This window comes from Micromys minutus (assembly GCF_963924665.1).
Source record: "Micromys minutus genome assembly, chromosome: 25".
NCBI classification, from domain to species: domain Eukaryota; kingdom Metazoa; phylum Chordata; class Mammalia; order Rodentia; family Muridae; genus Micromys; species Micromys minutus.
Window position 1 is genome coordinate 22,034,501 of NC_137960.1, and position 16,560 is coordinate 22,051,060.

A 16,560-nucleotide genomic window follows, 5' to 3' on the forward strand; every position below is an offset into this window, starting at 1 on the left:
CTGACACAGTAAACTTTACTTTCCCCTAAGTTGTTTTCATCAGGTTTGTCACATGAGTAACTACCATACTCTGCTCAGTAACTACCTCAGTGCTGAGATTTCTATAGCATGAACCAGAGCAGCACCTGGATATCTCAAAACTTTTCATTTTTATTTGCTTATGTCTGTCTGTCTGTCTGTCTGTCTGTCTGTCTGTATGTATGTATGTATGTATTAAGACAGGGTTTCACTATGCAGCTCAGTCTGTCCTGGAACTAACTCTGTAGACCAGGCTGGCCTCGAACTCACAGAGCTCCTCCTTCCTCTGCCTCCAGTGTCCTGGATTAAAGGTGTAAGCCACCAAGCCTGGGTACTTCGATTTTTTAAAAAAGAGTTTTTCTTTTTCTAGTTTCCTCTTCTTTAGTTAAGGAAAACTTATTCATATGGGTGCTTTGTTACGTATATATCTGTGCGCCACAATGCGTGCCTGGTGTCCACAGAGGCCACGAGGGGCCATTAGAGCCCCTTCAATTATAAATGGTTGCAAGCCGTCCTGTGGGTGCTGGAACCAAAAATCATGTCCTCTGCAAGAGGAGCCAGTGCTTTCTTTGGTTTTGGTTTTTTTCAAGACAGGGTTTTTCTGTGTGACCCTGCATGCCCTGGAGACCATGGTACCTTCGAACTTGGAGATCGGCCCCGCCTCCACCAGCACCACCCACTGGAGCCCCTGCTCTTAACAGCTGACTGGTGTATCTCATTGGTTCTCAACGTGTGGGTTGAGACCCCCCTCCCCTTTTGGGGACTGGGTTGTCAAATGACCCTTTCACAGGGGTCGCCTAAGCCTGCCGGAAAACACAGATATTTACTTATGATTCATAACAGTAGCAAAGTAACAGTTATGAAGTAGCAGCAGAAATAATTTTATGGCTGACAGGTCAGCACAGCATGAGGAGCTGTACCAGAGGGTCACAGCATTAGGAAGGTTGAGGACCACTGCTCTATCTGATTCCATGGAGAAGTTATTCTTTTCTTTTTTAAAAATTTTCCCCCAAATTTTTTTGCTGGAAATGCTCTGCATTTACATTTCAGATGTTATCCCTTTCCCACAATCCAATTCCCCCTCCCCCTCCCCCTCCCAGAAGTTATTCTTTTCCATTGCTTTGCACTGTATGCACACATGCATCTATATGTGTGTGTCCAGTGTTCATGTGGAAATAAGAGAACTACTTTTAAGGAGTCGCATTCTCTCCTTCCACTGTGAGGTAGGGTCCCCTTGTTTCTGCCCCTTCTCTGAGTTCCCAAGCTTCTGACCAATTCTCCTGTCGTTATCTCCCATCTTACCCTAGGACTGCTGCTGCGTACAGCCTCTCGAGAGGCTTTTTATGTGGGCTCTGATATCAAACTCAGGTCCATCCTGAGTAGCCCATGCTTTTAAATGCTTAGCTCTTTTGTTGGCCCAACTTCTTGTTTAAGATTTATATATATTTTTAAAATTGTGTGTGTGTGGGGGGGTCATGTGTACACATGCGTGCAGGTGTTCTCACAGACCAAAGGCCTCAGATCTGCTTGGAGAACAAGTTACAGGTATTCGTGAGCTACCTGGCATGAGTGCTTGAAATTGAACTTGGGTCAATAGAGAGCTATTTCTTCAGTGTGTTTGAAATTAAAAGAGGCCAGGCACAAATCCGGTTGTTGGATGAGAAGGAAGGGTAGGCGGGAACAAAGTTTAAGAAAGGAGAGAGAGAAGAAGAGAGGAGGAAGATGGAGGAAGATGCAGATGACCCTCTCTGCCATCTCTGCATAGATACAGGTTGTTAGAAATAGTTCATAAGGGATGGATTTGCATAGGATGGTTTGACTTATCTAGATGGTAAGATTATATCATTTGGATCTAAGTTTATGGTGTGGACGTTTTGTGGAGTGTAACATTTGCTGAGTAAATCAAAGATAAAGCCATTGGGCTGGCCCTCTGCTGAGAGAGAGACGCCAGAGGGGGGAAGGCCAATGCTGAGATAAATATATGTTCGTTCTATATGGCCCCCCAGTGCTGGAACTAACATGTATGAGATTGCCCGGCTCACAGAGTGTGTGGGGGCAGCGTGGAGCGGTGACATGCTGAAACCGGTCGCCGCTGCCTTTTTAATATTTACCGCAACACTTCAGTCCCAAGTTTTCCAAAAATTGATTGTAATATGGTTCTCTTGAGAGGCTTAAAATTATTAGATATTTAGAAGAAGGGAAATATCAGCTCTATCCTGTGGTTCTGATGGTTAGTTTCAGGGCCAGATGATCGGGACATAGTTGGTACCTCATTTGAAGAGAGCTTCAGACAAAATGAACACAGGCAAGCTGAACTGCAGAACACATGATTCTACATTCTTTGCAACTGTCAAAGATGTGTGGGATTCAGAGTGAGGGGTGAGCTAAGGTACTCAAGGGCAGAGTACTTGCCTGGTATGCATGAGGGTCTGAGTTCAATCCCTACCATCGAAAAAACACCAAGCCCAAAATCCACCATCAAATTACCGGTCGAGCTGAGGGTGTAACTTACTGGTGGGGTTTATGCACTGGAGCAAGACAAATGTGCTTAAGTGAGGACGTAGCTCAGCGCTCCCAGGACAAGAACATTATCAATAAAAAAGCAAAAAAGAAGTTATACAAGATATTGATTCTGGGGCCTGGAGAGATGGCTCAGCGGTTAAGAGCACTGACTGTTCTTCCAGAGGTTCTGAGTTCAAATCCCAGCAATCACCTGGTGGTGGCTCACAACCACCTGTAATGGGGTCTGATTCCCTCTTTCAGTGTGTCTGAAGACAGCTACAGTGTTCTCATAAACATAAAATCAATATAGCTTATTAATTAAAATATAGCTTTAAAAGATACGGATACTGATTCTGTTAGGGAGGTAGTTGGTTCGGGCTGGACACTAATGCTAATGGAAACATGGGCTGGGTTTCTGAAAGGTTGCTATAGATTTGTTAAGACCTTAGTGCTAGTATAGCAAATGAAAACACAGAAGCTTGAATGGCATTCGGGACCTTTCTGAAAACAGTAATTCTTTTCGTTATCTTTAGGACACAGAGCCTGGTGTCTACTAATTCAGCCATTTTGGATGGATTGAAAAGAAGACAGACTTTTCTGCAGACCCATGAAGACGTTCAGAAGAGCCAAAGCCTTGCATCAAATCCCTTGTTTCAACTGACCCCAGCTATAAATGTCTAAAACTTTTTTTTTTTTTTTTTTTTGAGATGTGTTCTTGTACTGTAGTTCAGGCTGGCCTGTAACTCAGCAGCAATCCCCTGCCTTTGCCTCTGGAGTGCTATGATTACAGGCATTAAACCACCATGTCAGGATTGAAATCTTAACTGACTTTGGAGAACTCTTAAAAATTGATATGTGAATCTTTGGGAGCCATTTATATATGCTATTCTTAACCACATTATATTCTAATTATATTCTAATCCCTTTTCACCATTTTAAAAGCTGCTCCTAGTGCCTTTTACTAGAAACTTGTAGTTTCCAATAAAAAGCATGAGGGCTGGAGAGATAGCTCAGTGGTTAAGAGCACCACCTGCTCTCCCAAAGGCCCTGAGTTCAATCCCCAGCAACCACAGGGTGACTCACAGCCATCAATTGTGGGATCTGATGCCCTCTTCTGGGTAGATAGAACAAACACTCACGTCCATAAAATAACTAAATCTTAAAATACACACAAAAGAAACATGAAATTGTTGCTCCTCTTCTAATTGTCACTAATTTCAATTTCCCTTGATTAGTTTCTCCAATACGTATAATGCTGATTTACCACCCACTAGCCATTCTCATTAACCACAGGAATATCAGGAATATGGAGTTCTCTGGTTAAAGATTCCACACAAAACCTAGAAAGCAAACATGTGTTTAAAGGGCTGGATGGATACTTGGAAATTAAAGTGTTATCAGAAAGAATTGCTAGGCTGTGTTGCCTTCTTTCCAGAAAAACCCTTCCCCTGGGTGGTTGGAGTTCAGCATCTTTTTCAACCAACCCAGGGCATAAACAAATGGCTCCAAATGGGATTGATTGAGGATGTCTGAAACCCCTGTGTCCGTAGACTTGTGGCTCCTCCTCGCATCCGATCTCTCTACAGCGTGGGGACCTGTGTGTAATGATTACAAACAGCTGCCATCTTGGAAATGTATGGAACCCATTGCTTGTATGTGTCACTTTTAGAAACATTGGGGACAGTTTTCGGTAAAATGGCTAGCTATTTTCAGTAACCAGTTCTCTTAACTCCTGGTCAGCCCTCCTCCCAGTTTCCAGCCCATTGCCCCTTCAAGTCCCCAACCCTTCCTCCCTCAGTTCCCCAACAGTCTGCTTAAACTGTCCCGTCTCCCGGTTTTCCGGATGCTAGAAGCTCCAAACTGTAACTACTCTTCTAGGCTGTCTGCTCAGCCAGCTTCTTCAGGCTCAGCCGTGTCCTAACGCTATCGTCTGCACCAACTGCCTCCTCCTTCCGCTCTGCTAGCCCAGTCCACCTTTTCAGCCTCTGCTGTTTTGTTTTGTTTTTATAACCTATCCTGTTCCCAGAAATTCAAGAGGCAACCAACACTGAAAGCCATAGGGTCAAGCAGTTCTTACAGCTAAGCATTCTTAAAGGGCCAGCTGACTAGCAACTGGGGATCCTTGGGGGGGGGGGGGGGAAGGACCAGGCAGAAAAATATAAATCACACTACAATTTTCTAGTGACTATTCATGATTTCATGCTGTCCCCAGATTAAGGTCTAGGCAAGTGTGTTGTAGGCTGCAGAATAAGGAACAGGTGACGGAGCCCGTGGCCCAGTCCCTCAGCCACCACATTTCAGATGACTTTGAAGACATGGTAGCTGAGAAGCAACGTATCCCTGCTGGCTGTGGAGTCAAATAAATCTCCATTGTGACTCCCTAGCCAAGTGGCCGGCCTCTGCTCTGCTGAATCTCCTACTCTGTCCATTTTTTTTTCAGCCATATTTACTAATAATCTCACAAAACAAAACAAAACTCCTCCAAGTGAAAAGTTGGCAGATGTCTACTGTTTTTGTCTGTAGTAGTAAGGCATTCTGTTTAATGTGTAGAGAACTTGCCACATTTTCAACGTTTCTAGTTTTAAAAGGCATTATACAAGAACAAAAATCTGCTGCCAAATTGGGTCTGTGTTGGGGATTATGCTGAAAGGAAAACATGGTGGAGATGATTTTTTTTTTTTTTTTTTAAAGAAGGCTGTTTCCTCAGAAAACTTTTTTTAAAAAAAAGTCAAACCCAGATTCTGTTGCAAAAGGTGGTTATATAGTAGCATATTTTATAGCAACAAAGCCTTTACTGATGTCGAGTTTGTTGATCTATGAGGGAGAGCTTAGCAGGTTATATATTCCCCGGGGTCAGGGCGGGGAAAGAAGATTATTTTTAAAAATAAGTTTGTCTTGCTGGACTCCAGCCAAGTACACTGAAGAAATAAAAAATGGAAAAAAAGCGGGGTTTTGGGGGGGGGAAGGATGTAGCTCAAATGGATGAGTGCTTGCCTTGCATACGTGAAGTCCTGGGTTCAGTTCCCAGTGCCATATGAAATGGGAAATGGAGACAGGAGGCCTAGATGTTCAAGGTCATCCTTTGCTATGCCACGGCTGAGGCCAGCCTGGGTTACATGAAGTTCTGTCTCAAGGAAGGAGGGGAAATTTTATCAAACTGCCAAGGTTTCTCCTAAGCTTTGGCTGTGGGCTTTGGTGCTGGTACTGTAGTTATGCCTCAGCTCTCGTTTTCTTGGTGCCCATGACAAATGTCACTGTAAAAAGAAATGGCTTCTTTAATGCCACTAAGACACACTAAATAGATCTTTTTCCATTGCCAATGTGTCTGGATGGTGTCCTGTGACGGGAGGCAAGGAGACTTGAAAAATGTCAGATAATTACCACATCTACTGAGCTGTCATTGTATAGTATTTCGAGAAAATTTATTTGAGCAATTGTTAATGCATCAAGTCTGCTGTCAAGACTGGATTTCACAAAGGCCAGTTGAGTCACCCCCGATTCCAGGATTTTTTTTTTTTTAAGTGTCAATGTTAGCTTTGTTGACATTTGCTTTGGGGAGGTAAGTTGAGGCCAGATGTTGAAAAGCTTTTATGATTTTTGACATTAAGTGGTTTATAGTGTCAAAAATAAGGAGCCAGTGAAGTGGCTCAGTGGCTAAAGGTACTTGCTGACAAGCCTGGTGACCTATGTTCAATCCCTGTGGTCTACGTAGGAGAGAACCAACTCCCAAATACTGTCCTCTGACCACACAAACATACCACACACTGTCAACTGTCTCATTTGTCTTATTGTCTTTCTTCTTATAGTAGCAGGTCTTTTGTAATAATCAGTAGGTTAAGTAAGGTCTCTCTAAGCCTGATGACTTGAGTTCAATCCCTGGGACTCATGGTAGAAGGAAAGAACTTACTGTGTGTTGTCCTCTGACCTCTCTACACATAATGCTAACTACAATAAAGGTAATACATTATTTTTTTTTTAGAAAAATCAATGGAGTTTTATTACACATTTATTAGTGATTTTGTTACTTGTATCTTTATTGGTGACTGTAAGCTTAGGACCTCCTCAACGTTTTTAAGACTTGAATTGGGTCACTGGGTTCTCTCCAAAGTTGTCCTTTCTCCATGTGCACACAGACCACCAGCACACACACACACACACACACACACTCACACACACTTGTGACATTCTTTTTGTAGTTTTGACTTGTAGAGTGTTTTACCCATGCTTGTGCGCCATGTGCATTCCTGGTGTCCTCAGAGGTCAGGAGAGGTCATCAGATTAGGGGATAACTGGAGCTAAAGACTGTTTCGAGTTCTGGGAATGGAACCCTGGTCTTCTGCAAGAACACATACCCTTAACAGCCAAAGCCATCTCTCTAGCACCACCCCTTGTGTTCTTTTTAAATCCAGTTTATTGATCTCACCAGCTCTGTAATATATTCCCGTGTAGGTGGGCTGTTAAACTACATATTATGTTCTTAGACCACGAACCTATTGCTGATGTACTTTTTAGCAAGCACGATATTAATTAAATGTCAGCTCTGATTTAGAAAACAATGGGAAGAGCCGGTTGCTGGTTTTTTGTTTTGTTTTGAGAACTTGTCTGAAGCTTACAGGAAACAGGAAAGTGGGTGTTGCCTTCCAGGGCTGAGGAAGGTAGACGAATGTGGGTACCATGGACAGATGCCAGCCTGTCCAGTGGCCTTACTGTCTTCTCAGCTGTCCACCACCCCTCCCCTTCTCCCCCCTCACCTCCTCTCCCCTCCCCCCCTTCCCGCCTCTGACGGCACAGTACTGGGTGATGGTGCCCTCTTCTGGGGTAGCTCATGTTGACCCTCATTAACATACAGCCCAATTCAAAACAAGCAAAAGCAGTGCTGGGGAGAGAGCTCAACCATTAAAACCTTGTACTGCTCTTGCAGAGGACTACAGTGTGGTTTCCAGGGGAATCTGATGGTCTCTTCTTGCTGCCACAGTGCCTCCCATACTCCCATTAAAAACTTTTTTTTTAAACACACAACTAAAGACACTGTGCAGCGGGGAACGGTGGCACACATTTAATTCCAGCAGAGAAGGCACAGGCAGGCAGGTAGGAATTTTAGGGCAAACTTCAGCTACGTAGTGAGTTCAAGGCCAGCCTGGGCAACTTGAGACCTTGTCTGGAAAAGCCAAAACCAGCAGCAGCACTCACTCATCAGTGTTGAGTACTGCTGGACCTCGAAGCCATGGTGATGTTGTATTTACCAACCCAGTTGTCCTGCTATTGTCCATGCTTGGCTAACGGTTTTTAAAGGTAAAGTGGCTACGGTTATATGACCTCTCGCCTCTCATTCTCTGTCTCAGCACCCTCAGCACGCAATCTGTCCTCACCATTCTCCACCAGTTTAGAACTCTGCCCCTTGATTTCCATGTCATCTGAAAGGCTTCGTGCTCTTTCGTTGTTAAGAGCTTCCCATTCACCTTTCAAAGCCCTAGATGCATCTTAATGGCTCTTTGCCTTCTACTTTCTAAGTATGGTCTGAAGAGTGAACATTTTCGGAAATAGCCAGAGAGGCAAGTTTAAAAATAGTACTTTGTTTTTATATTTTAAAACTCAGAATTTAATAATCTAAGGTTAAAGACAAGGGGGTTTTAAAAATAGAACCTTTGATAAGAGACTAGCAGGAAAAAGAACACAACATCTAATTTTTCAGGGCATTATCAGGAACTCTTTTAAGATATTTGGAAAATAGGGTCAGCGAGATGACTCCACTGGTAAAGGCTTCTACCACTGAACCTGACAATGAGTTTGATCCCCAGGATACACATTGTGGGAAGAGAACTTCTGCACACAAAATAATGTAAACCAAACACAAAACTGGGTATTGTGGCACATGCCTTTTTTTCCCCGATCCTAGTACTAGGGGGGCAGAAGCAAGCACAGCTCTGTGAGTTGGAAGTCAGGTAGCTTCTGCGTAACAAGTTCCAGGTCAGCTAAGGCTAAATGGTAAATGGTAAAGTTCTAGCTAATCCAAATTAAAAAAAAAATATTTGGAAAATAAAGATGTTCTGATTGGTGCATTTGAAACTAGGTGCCATGGTTCGTGCCTGTAGTTGCAGGCTGGAGCAGGGGGATCACTTGATTCCATGGACTGGAAACTCCCAAAATGGTGGTTAATATTGATAGTCAACTACCAGGCTCTAGAATCACCCAAGAGGAAAATGTCTGGGCAGTCTGTGAGGGAGGGGTCGCCTTTATCTGGTTAATTCAAGTGGGAAGACCAGACTAAATGAATAGAGGCTAGGTGGGTGCCACCATCCATCTGTTTCTAGTAGATGAAATGTGACCAGCTGCCTCATAAGTCCGTTGCCATAAGCTTGCTTGACATGAGGGACCGTAGCCTCCAGCTATGAGCCAACATGACTCAAAATAAAATGCTTAAGTCCCTTCTCAGGTACTTTGTCCCAGCAATGAGAAAAATGATATGTTGTTTTAATCCCCCTTGGTTTCAAATCACATGATCAGATGTAAGTCTTTTGAGTTTTAAAATTATAGTTCCTGTTCCTATGCTTCCTAATTGATTAAAGCCTCTACTCCTTGGACAAGTTACTCATGCCTAGGTCTTCACCCTCCTCTTCCTGGCTAGATCAGAGGAATTGGTTAAGGCTGTTAGGGCTTAGAAAGGCTACATTTGTCATCACAGAACATCATTTGGGAAGCAGTCACTTTGAGTATAGCATCCAGTTCTTCCTTTTCAGTCCTTGCTGTGAGGTTTGGCATGAGGAAAAAAAAATGCCAAAAATAAGATCCTGAGTTGGTAAAACTTTACTTCATTTGTGTGACCTTCAACCACAAGATAGCATCTGTTCCCTTTATCCCCGTGTATGTGGCATTCTCCACCCTATCATCTGTTTCTATGCACAGCATATTCCCTTGTGGGGACATAGTGTTGTATCACTGCAGAACTGGGTGTAACTAGGAGGAAACAAGACTTAGAAAAGCTATTGAGATTTAGATTTGTAAAGATTTAGATGTAGAGACCCATAACTATTCATCCAACCTGTGGAAAAAGCCTTTTTCTACCATTCCTTGAACACACCCGGGTGTTACAGAACTGAATCCATAAAACTACATTCAGACAAAGTCATTGATGTTGAGCCAGTCCTATGTGCACAGAAGTCCAGAAGCTATCACAATTCCGGTAATTCAAGTGTAATCCTAGAACTCAGGACGTGTAGCCATATGTAATTTTGCTAAGGCTCGTGTTTGAGGCTCAGATTACAAGGCGGCAGCACTAGACTTTGTTGTGTGGTTTGCAAGAATGCTTCAGCACCTACATCTCGGTTTTGGGGTCATCTTCCCTCAGGAATGAAATATGTTGTTCAATTGGTAGCAGGTTTGCCTGGTCTGTGAGGTACTGGGGGGTTGAGCCCAGTCTTTGTGAATTATACACAAAGACCAAGAAGTCAATTGGCCAACACTGATATCTTTCGTATAAATTTGTAACTCAGAGGCGGTTAATCCTGAACTTTAAGATGAAATGTATTTATTTGGAGCAGGTAATCTGTCAGACACATTGGACTTGCTTTCCTTATCTTGGGTTCCTTTGGATTTTCCCTATTCTGTTTCATAGGAGCGAGCAGTTGCCTTGCAACTCTGGGAAATTACAGCTCTGAGACTGGTGTGCCCATCGCGGATTCTGATCAGTTTTCAAGTCTTACATGCACTACTGACTTTGGACAAATAAATTCCCTTCTCGGGTGGGTCTTGTTTCTTCTGGGGTGCGTGAGCACTAAAATGAAGCCATAACTTGACGCCTGCTTAAGGGGCTAACGTCCCTGAGGCGGACCCTCTACTTCACACCCGTGCGACTCTGTCGACCCCAGGACGCCTCAACGTTAATGCCAGGGCACCCGTCTAGCGGGAAGCCGTTACAAGCTAACGCTCCACCCACTGCGGGGGGCGGGGTCAATGGCTGCAGTTTCCGGCGGCGAATGGCTGGACGGCGCGTGGCGCTCCCGCCGGCCTCAGCTCGTGCTTGCCCACGAGCCGCTGCGTCGCGCGTCAGCCCCTCTTTCCCCACCGCCTGTGAGGGGGCTGCTCGAGCGCTGCAGGGCATGCTGGGAAGGGAGGTGTTCCGAGTGGGGGAGGGGGACACTTGGAATTCTTCGTGCTGCGTCGGGGGCGCGAGCGTCCTTCCTGGAGATTGGCCCGTGCACTGGAGAAGCTTGTCACTTCAGAGCATGGGCGGGCCCATAGGGGCCAGTCACGTTTTCATTGGCTGAGGGAGGCTGCGACTTTCTGGGAGTGTTTCCTCCCAGAGAGTTTGGGCTGCTTTGCTCCGGCTGTGAGGTGCGTGGCCCGGAAGTGACGCACGGTCCTGGCCGGCGGCCGCCCAGCCCCCCGCTTCCTTTCACGCTATCGGTAGCCGTAGGTGGTCGTGGCCACCTCACCCGGCTGGCGGTGGCGGCGGCCAGTAATGCCCGGGAAACTCCTCTGGGGAGACATCATGGAGCTCGAGGCACCCTTGGAAGAGTCCGAGAGCCAGAGGAAGGAGCGGCAAAAGGTGCGCTGCGGCTGGGCCGCGCCTCCCTCGGGCTGCGCTGGCCTGGGCGGGGAGGGGACGGGTCTCTGAAGGGGACGACCTGTCAGGACCGGGCGCGAGCTTCCGAGGGACAGCTTCCCCTCGCTGTGCTCGGCCCCCCGAGGTCCCAGGGACCATTCCCATCGCCACACTCGCGGACCTGGAGGAGGACGGATCTAGGCTTTGGCCCGGCTTCCGTGGCACTTGAGCCCGACGTCGGCCTTTGCGCCTGGATGTCTCCCAAGAGATGGGCAGACTTAAGCTCCCGTCGCCGTGGAATCTGCTCGTTTTCCCTTTTTTCGGCGGCGAGTCCTTTCATTTGGTTTTCCAGGGCCTTCGAAGAGTTGAGAGAAAGATGATGGCTTTGCCTATGTGTTGCTTCTCTGTCGCGGTGTCGTGTCTGCAAGCAGTCTCGGGGAAGGCTATCCTAGGGTTACAATCCTCCATGATTGGGTAATAGAAGCTTAAGGAATAGTGTCACAGCCAGGCTTACCAGGGTTTGGCTGTGATGGAGTTCGTGGGGGTTGTAATATGAATAGCCTTTACTGTCAGTATTTTCAATCCACAGGTATTTATTGAGGCTAATTGCGCCAGACTCTTTGCTGAGTACCAAGGAGATTAAACTAATTAAGTATGCAAAATGGTCCCTGCCCACCAGGAGCCTGTAGAGGAATTTGTAAAGGCTCTCTCCCCACCTCCATCTGAAAAAAATAAATAAAAGGAAGAAAAAAACCAAAAATCCCGAGAAATAAAGGATCTTAAGGTGCTAAGAAAAATGCACAGGTAAAATTTTTACTGGAGACATTTGACCTGGAGAAAAAGAGCCGAGGAGGATGAAAATGACTGTGGGAAAGATGACACTTGATAAAATATTTACTCTGTAGAGTGCTAGAGATGAGGGAACACCCCTAGGACTTACCACCAAGGTAAATTTTAAATTATAGTTACCACACTCCCTTCCCTTTTATACCACCTTCCCAGTGGGCATTGAAGTGGGGCCACCGGCATGCTTGACAAATGCCCAACATTGAGTTTTATTCTTAACTCTCATTTTTCTGGTTTTGTACAATGCACTAAATTTGGAATTTACATTTTGAGAGTTCTGTTTTTCAGTGCTAGGGTTTAAACTGGACTATAATCCAAGGATTTTTTTTTAATACTGTTTTTAAGTGTATAACTTGATGTCATTAAATGTAGTAGAATTGTGCTGTCATGACCACAGTGATCCACAGTGATCCCTAGAACCTTTTCGTCTTCTCAAGCTGAAGCCCTTTGCCCTTTTGAATTAAAGTTTTTTGAATTTTACTACTGTAGGCTCCTAGGATAGATTATAAATGTAATCTCCAAGCAGTTATTTTAAATTTAGTTCATCTTGAGAAACTCAGTTCTCCTTTCACACATAAATCCTGCTTCTGTACCAGTGTACAGTAATCTCATTTGCCTTCCAGGGCTAGTTCTGCTGTTATCTTTGTGATTGGCCTTTTTATGTGCTCCTTGTAAAGTTAGCTTTTCTTTATATATCCTGAAGTAGTTTCCAAAGATTCTTGAGGAAAGTGATCGTATCTTTGTGTTTTCCTACATTTCACTATGTTCTTATTTATATGTTGGTAGCTTTCACATTGTGAATTCTTCAGAAATATTATACTTGTTGATTGCCCTTAATGAAAGAGAAATAGACATTTGGAAATGGAATGGAATATTAAGTAGCAGAAATAGATTATTAGACTAAGTCTGGCATTGAGATGGAAATAATTCTAGTGTGGATTTGTTGAGATAGGGAATTTGTGTTCTTAGAGAAGGAATGAAAGTAAAGAGAGACTGGAAATGTGTGTTGACACAGACTTGAGCTTCTACATAAGGGTGAGGAGACGGAAACATTAAAGAAGGTTGAGAGCTAAGAGAAAGAAGACAGCAGAGCTCAGGAAACAGGAGGATTATATACAAGTAATGTTAGTTCTTAGCACTCTAGGATGCTGCAGGGTTTGCACATAGAGATCTCAACATTGACTTGCTCTATCTTCTCCCTAAAGCACAGAGCCCTGAAGCAATCCAAACTGCATGGCTGACTCTATAATCTTGTTTTCTATAGCACTTACTTTTATAGGGAGCTTTGTGCTAGTGCAGTTAAGATCAAATGATGTAGAACATCTTAAATTACATATTAACTTAGTTTTTTCAACTAGTTATGAATGAAAAATTTATGCTGAAGCACTTCAAAAATAGTTCCAGCATTGTGAAAGTTTGGTGCTTGTAGTTTTTAGCGAAATGCAGTAGTGCTGTCTAACTTTCTAGATAGCACTGAGGCAAATGATTGATTCTAAAGGACCAAGTTTCCAAATCATTTTTTGTGGTCTATAAAAACAAAAAAACACCTTGCCTCCAGTTTAGTATTTTAAAAACTAATTTTTTTTTAGTGTGTATGGTTATTTTGCCATTGTGTATGTCTATGTACCATGTGTAGACCTGCCCTCTGAGGCCACAAGAAGCTGTCATATCCCTTAGAGCTACCATGTGGGTGCTTGGTTTGAACCTGAGTACTTTGGAAGAGGAGCTAGTGCTCTTAACCGCTGGGCCATCTTTACAGTCTTAATTTTGCATTTTAAAATTGAAGTTACAGAATAGTGCTTGGCTTTTTGTTGTTGTTGTTCTGTTAAACATGGTCTTAATTTTCAGTGTTAAAGTTCTTCATGGAAGTTTAACAGTTGGTTTATATAAATGATATTTGATTTTCTTTAATCTATCAGTTGTTTTTAAGGAGAGCTATATCTACTAGCTAGTACATGCCTGGGATCCATGCACTTGGAGATGGAGGCAAGCAGGTCAGGTGTTACAGGCCACTCTGCACTATGTAAGCTCCTGTCTTGAAACAACAAATAATTGAAGGAAGATGCATGCTGTGAAAAGAACATAGACTTTCAGGTCAGACAGGGCTGCATTCCATTCCTTCCACTTCCACCTGCAGAATAGCCTTTAGGATCAATTCTGTTTCTTCATCTTAAAGTGGCAAAGATAATACAGGTTCACCATCCCTTATCCAAAATCATTGGAGCTAGATGCCTTAGAAGGGTTGGGGACCTGCAGCCTTAATGTTAAGTATGGATGGTCATACTAAATGGGATAAATAAAGATAGTAAGTTGCTTCACATTCATTGTAGTTAAATTTTGCCATCAAGTGAATTCAGATCAGATAAGGTTCTATCTCCATATAAGTTACAAAAACACTTTCGGTTTTCAGAGCTTTATGGATTTCGGAATTTCGGATAAGGGATTATGGACCTGTACTTCCCTGATAGGGTTGTTATGAAGATTAAAACAAGATAAGACGAAAACATTACACAATAATGGGTAGGTACTCAATGCATTTTTTTCCTTTTGAAGATATTAGACATTTTTATTTGTATCTTAATTTATAATTTCAAGGCTTTGTTCTTTTCCTGAGGAGGAACTATTTAACTGTCCTAAAAATATTAGGATGGGATTAGAAATGTTCTAGAGACTGAATCTTGAAAAATAGAAGCAGGTAAGATGCAGACTTCAGCATTACTAACCAGTCTGGATTTCTTGCAGGTAGAGTGTTGGGTGTAATTGTAGGTTGAGTTTAGCTGGTTGGGAGTCATACTTGAGCTTCTTTAGTATCCTAGAAGGAGAGCTTGTCACTGTTTCTTTTTGTCTACAGAGTGATAGAAGGAAGTCAAGGCACCATTCTGAATCAGAGGAGAGAACAGAAACAAGAGAAAATGGTGTTACAGATGACCTGGATGCTCCCAAGCCCAAAAAAGCTAAAGTGAGAGAGAAGCTAAATGGAGACACCAAAGAAGGACTTAGATTTTCAGATGAACTTTCCCCATCCCAGAAGTCAAGAAGAAAAGACCTGCCAAATGGAGATGTGGATGAGTATGAGAAAAGGTCAAAGCGAGTGTCATCCTCAGAAAACTCTCACAAATCAAGTGATAAAGCAGAGGAGGTACACAGCATCCTGTGTTGCATGTGGTGTCTTTAAAATGTAGGCTGCCTTGGTCTGTGAGTTGATTAGAATTGATCATGTGCTGTTCCTTCCTTAGTGGCTAGTGTTCTTATTTGAACCATAGATTCAGTATGGCTGAAACCCAAGTCTTTCCCTTTGGCCCTTGTTTCTCTCATTGTGCTGCCTGTTTTATAAACATTTATATTGTGTGTAGAGGTCAGAGTATAACTTGCAGGAGTCATTTTTCCTTCTGCCATGTAGGTCCCAGGGATCCAAATTCATGTTTTTTTTTTTTTTTTTTTTTTTTTAAAGATTTATTTATTTATTTATTATATGTAAGTACACTGTTGCTGTCTTTAGACACAGCAGAAGAAGCATCAGATCCCATACAGATGGCTGTAAGCCACCATGTGGTTGCTAGGAATTGAACTCAGGACCTCTGGAAGAGCAGCCAGTGCTCTTAACCACTGAGCCATCTCTCCAGCCCAAACTCATGTTGTTAAGATTAGCAGCAGCTACCTTTCACTGAACCAACTTGCGGTTACCCCCCACCTCTTTTATTTTATCTTTCTTTCTTATTTTATTTTACTTTATCTTTCTTATTTTATTTTATCTTTATTGAGATAGAATTTCTCAGGATATTAAATTTTGGGAAGTATAGTAGACTCTACTTCAAGACCTACTTTAGTTATGTTTATTTATTTGTTTGAGATGGGGTCTCATTATAGTAGCCCAGGCTAGTCTCAGACTTCCCAGGTAGCTGAGGGTAACTTTGGAGTTTTTACCCTCTTTAGCACTGCCTTCCAAGTGCTGAGATTATAGGTTCTTATCACCATGAAGAGCATTTATTTATTTGTTTGTTTGTTTGTTTGGTTGGTTGGTTATTTAGTTAGTTTTGGTTTTATTTCTGGAGACAGAGTGCTACCATGCCCAGTTGTGCTGGGTTTTTATCTGTTGTATCTTTTAGAATAGTTTCTTTTTAAAATAACTATTTTTTTCCTCCTAAGTGTATGAATGTTTTATTTGTATGTATGTAAGTGTATTGCGTGCAGTTTTCATGCCTGCTAAGGCCAGAAGAGGGTGTAAAAACTTCTGGAACTGGAGTTACAGATGGTTTTGACCTGCCACATGGATGCTGGGAACTCAACCTCTGCTTCCTGAGTGCTGGTATTAAAGGCATGCACAATTGTGCCTGAATTCTTTCTTTGATTAAAAAAACATATAATCTTCAAATCTGGTAATAGTAATTTAAGTCCTCATTAGGGATCATACCCTGCGGTAGTCAAAGGTCAGTGAGATCCATGGATGATTGTAGGAAGACTTGTTGTATTGGTATCCTGTGCTTCTCTACTTGTAAATTTATTTGTCAAGAAGCACAAATGTTAATTGAAGTTAGTAAGGGCCTATAAATCTGTTTGGCTATAGTAGAATGTATAGATTGCTCCTGGGTTTCTTAAATTTTGCTTAAGACAGTGTATTAGACTAAACTGTTGTGTGTGCGCATGTGTAGGCG

The 16,560-nt window shown here is 43.0% G+C and overlaps 2 protein-coding genes across 3 annotated transcripts in view; both read left to right on the plus strand.

The window, feature by feature from the left end:
• STOX1 (storkhead box 1) overlaps nucleotides 1-3,201 on the plus strand; it is a gene marked incomplete at both ends in the record, with an annotated part of 55,287 nt that extends 52,086 nt beyond the window's left edge. The window contains one exon of the mRNA XM_080938167.1: nucleotides 3,054-3,201. Within this exon, the coding sequence (XP_080794293.1) occupies nucleotides 3,054-3,201 (148 nt within the window). The remainder of the gene's footprint in view (nucleotides 1-3,053) is intronic.
• Nucleotides 3,202-10,876: 7,675 nt separating this feature from the next.
• The window catches only part of DDX50 (DExD-box helicase 50), a 31,193-nt gene continuing 25,509 nt past the window's right edge, over nucleotides 10,877-16,560 (plus strand). For both annotated transcript variants that reach the window (XM_080938168.1, XM_080938169.1), the window contains exons 1-2: nucleotides 10,877-11,065; nucleotides 14,760-15,047. In XM_080938168.1, the coding sequence (XP_080794294.1) occupies nucleotides 10,979-11,065; nucleotides 14,760-15,047 (375 nt within the window). In that variant the 5' untranslated portion in view covers nucleotides 10,877-10,978. The remainder of the gene's footprint in view (nucleotides 11,066-14,759; nucleotides 15,048-16,560) is intronic.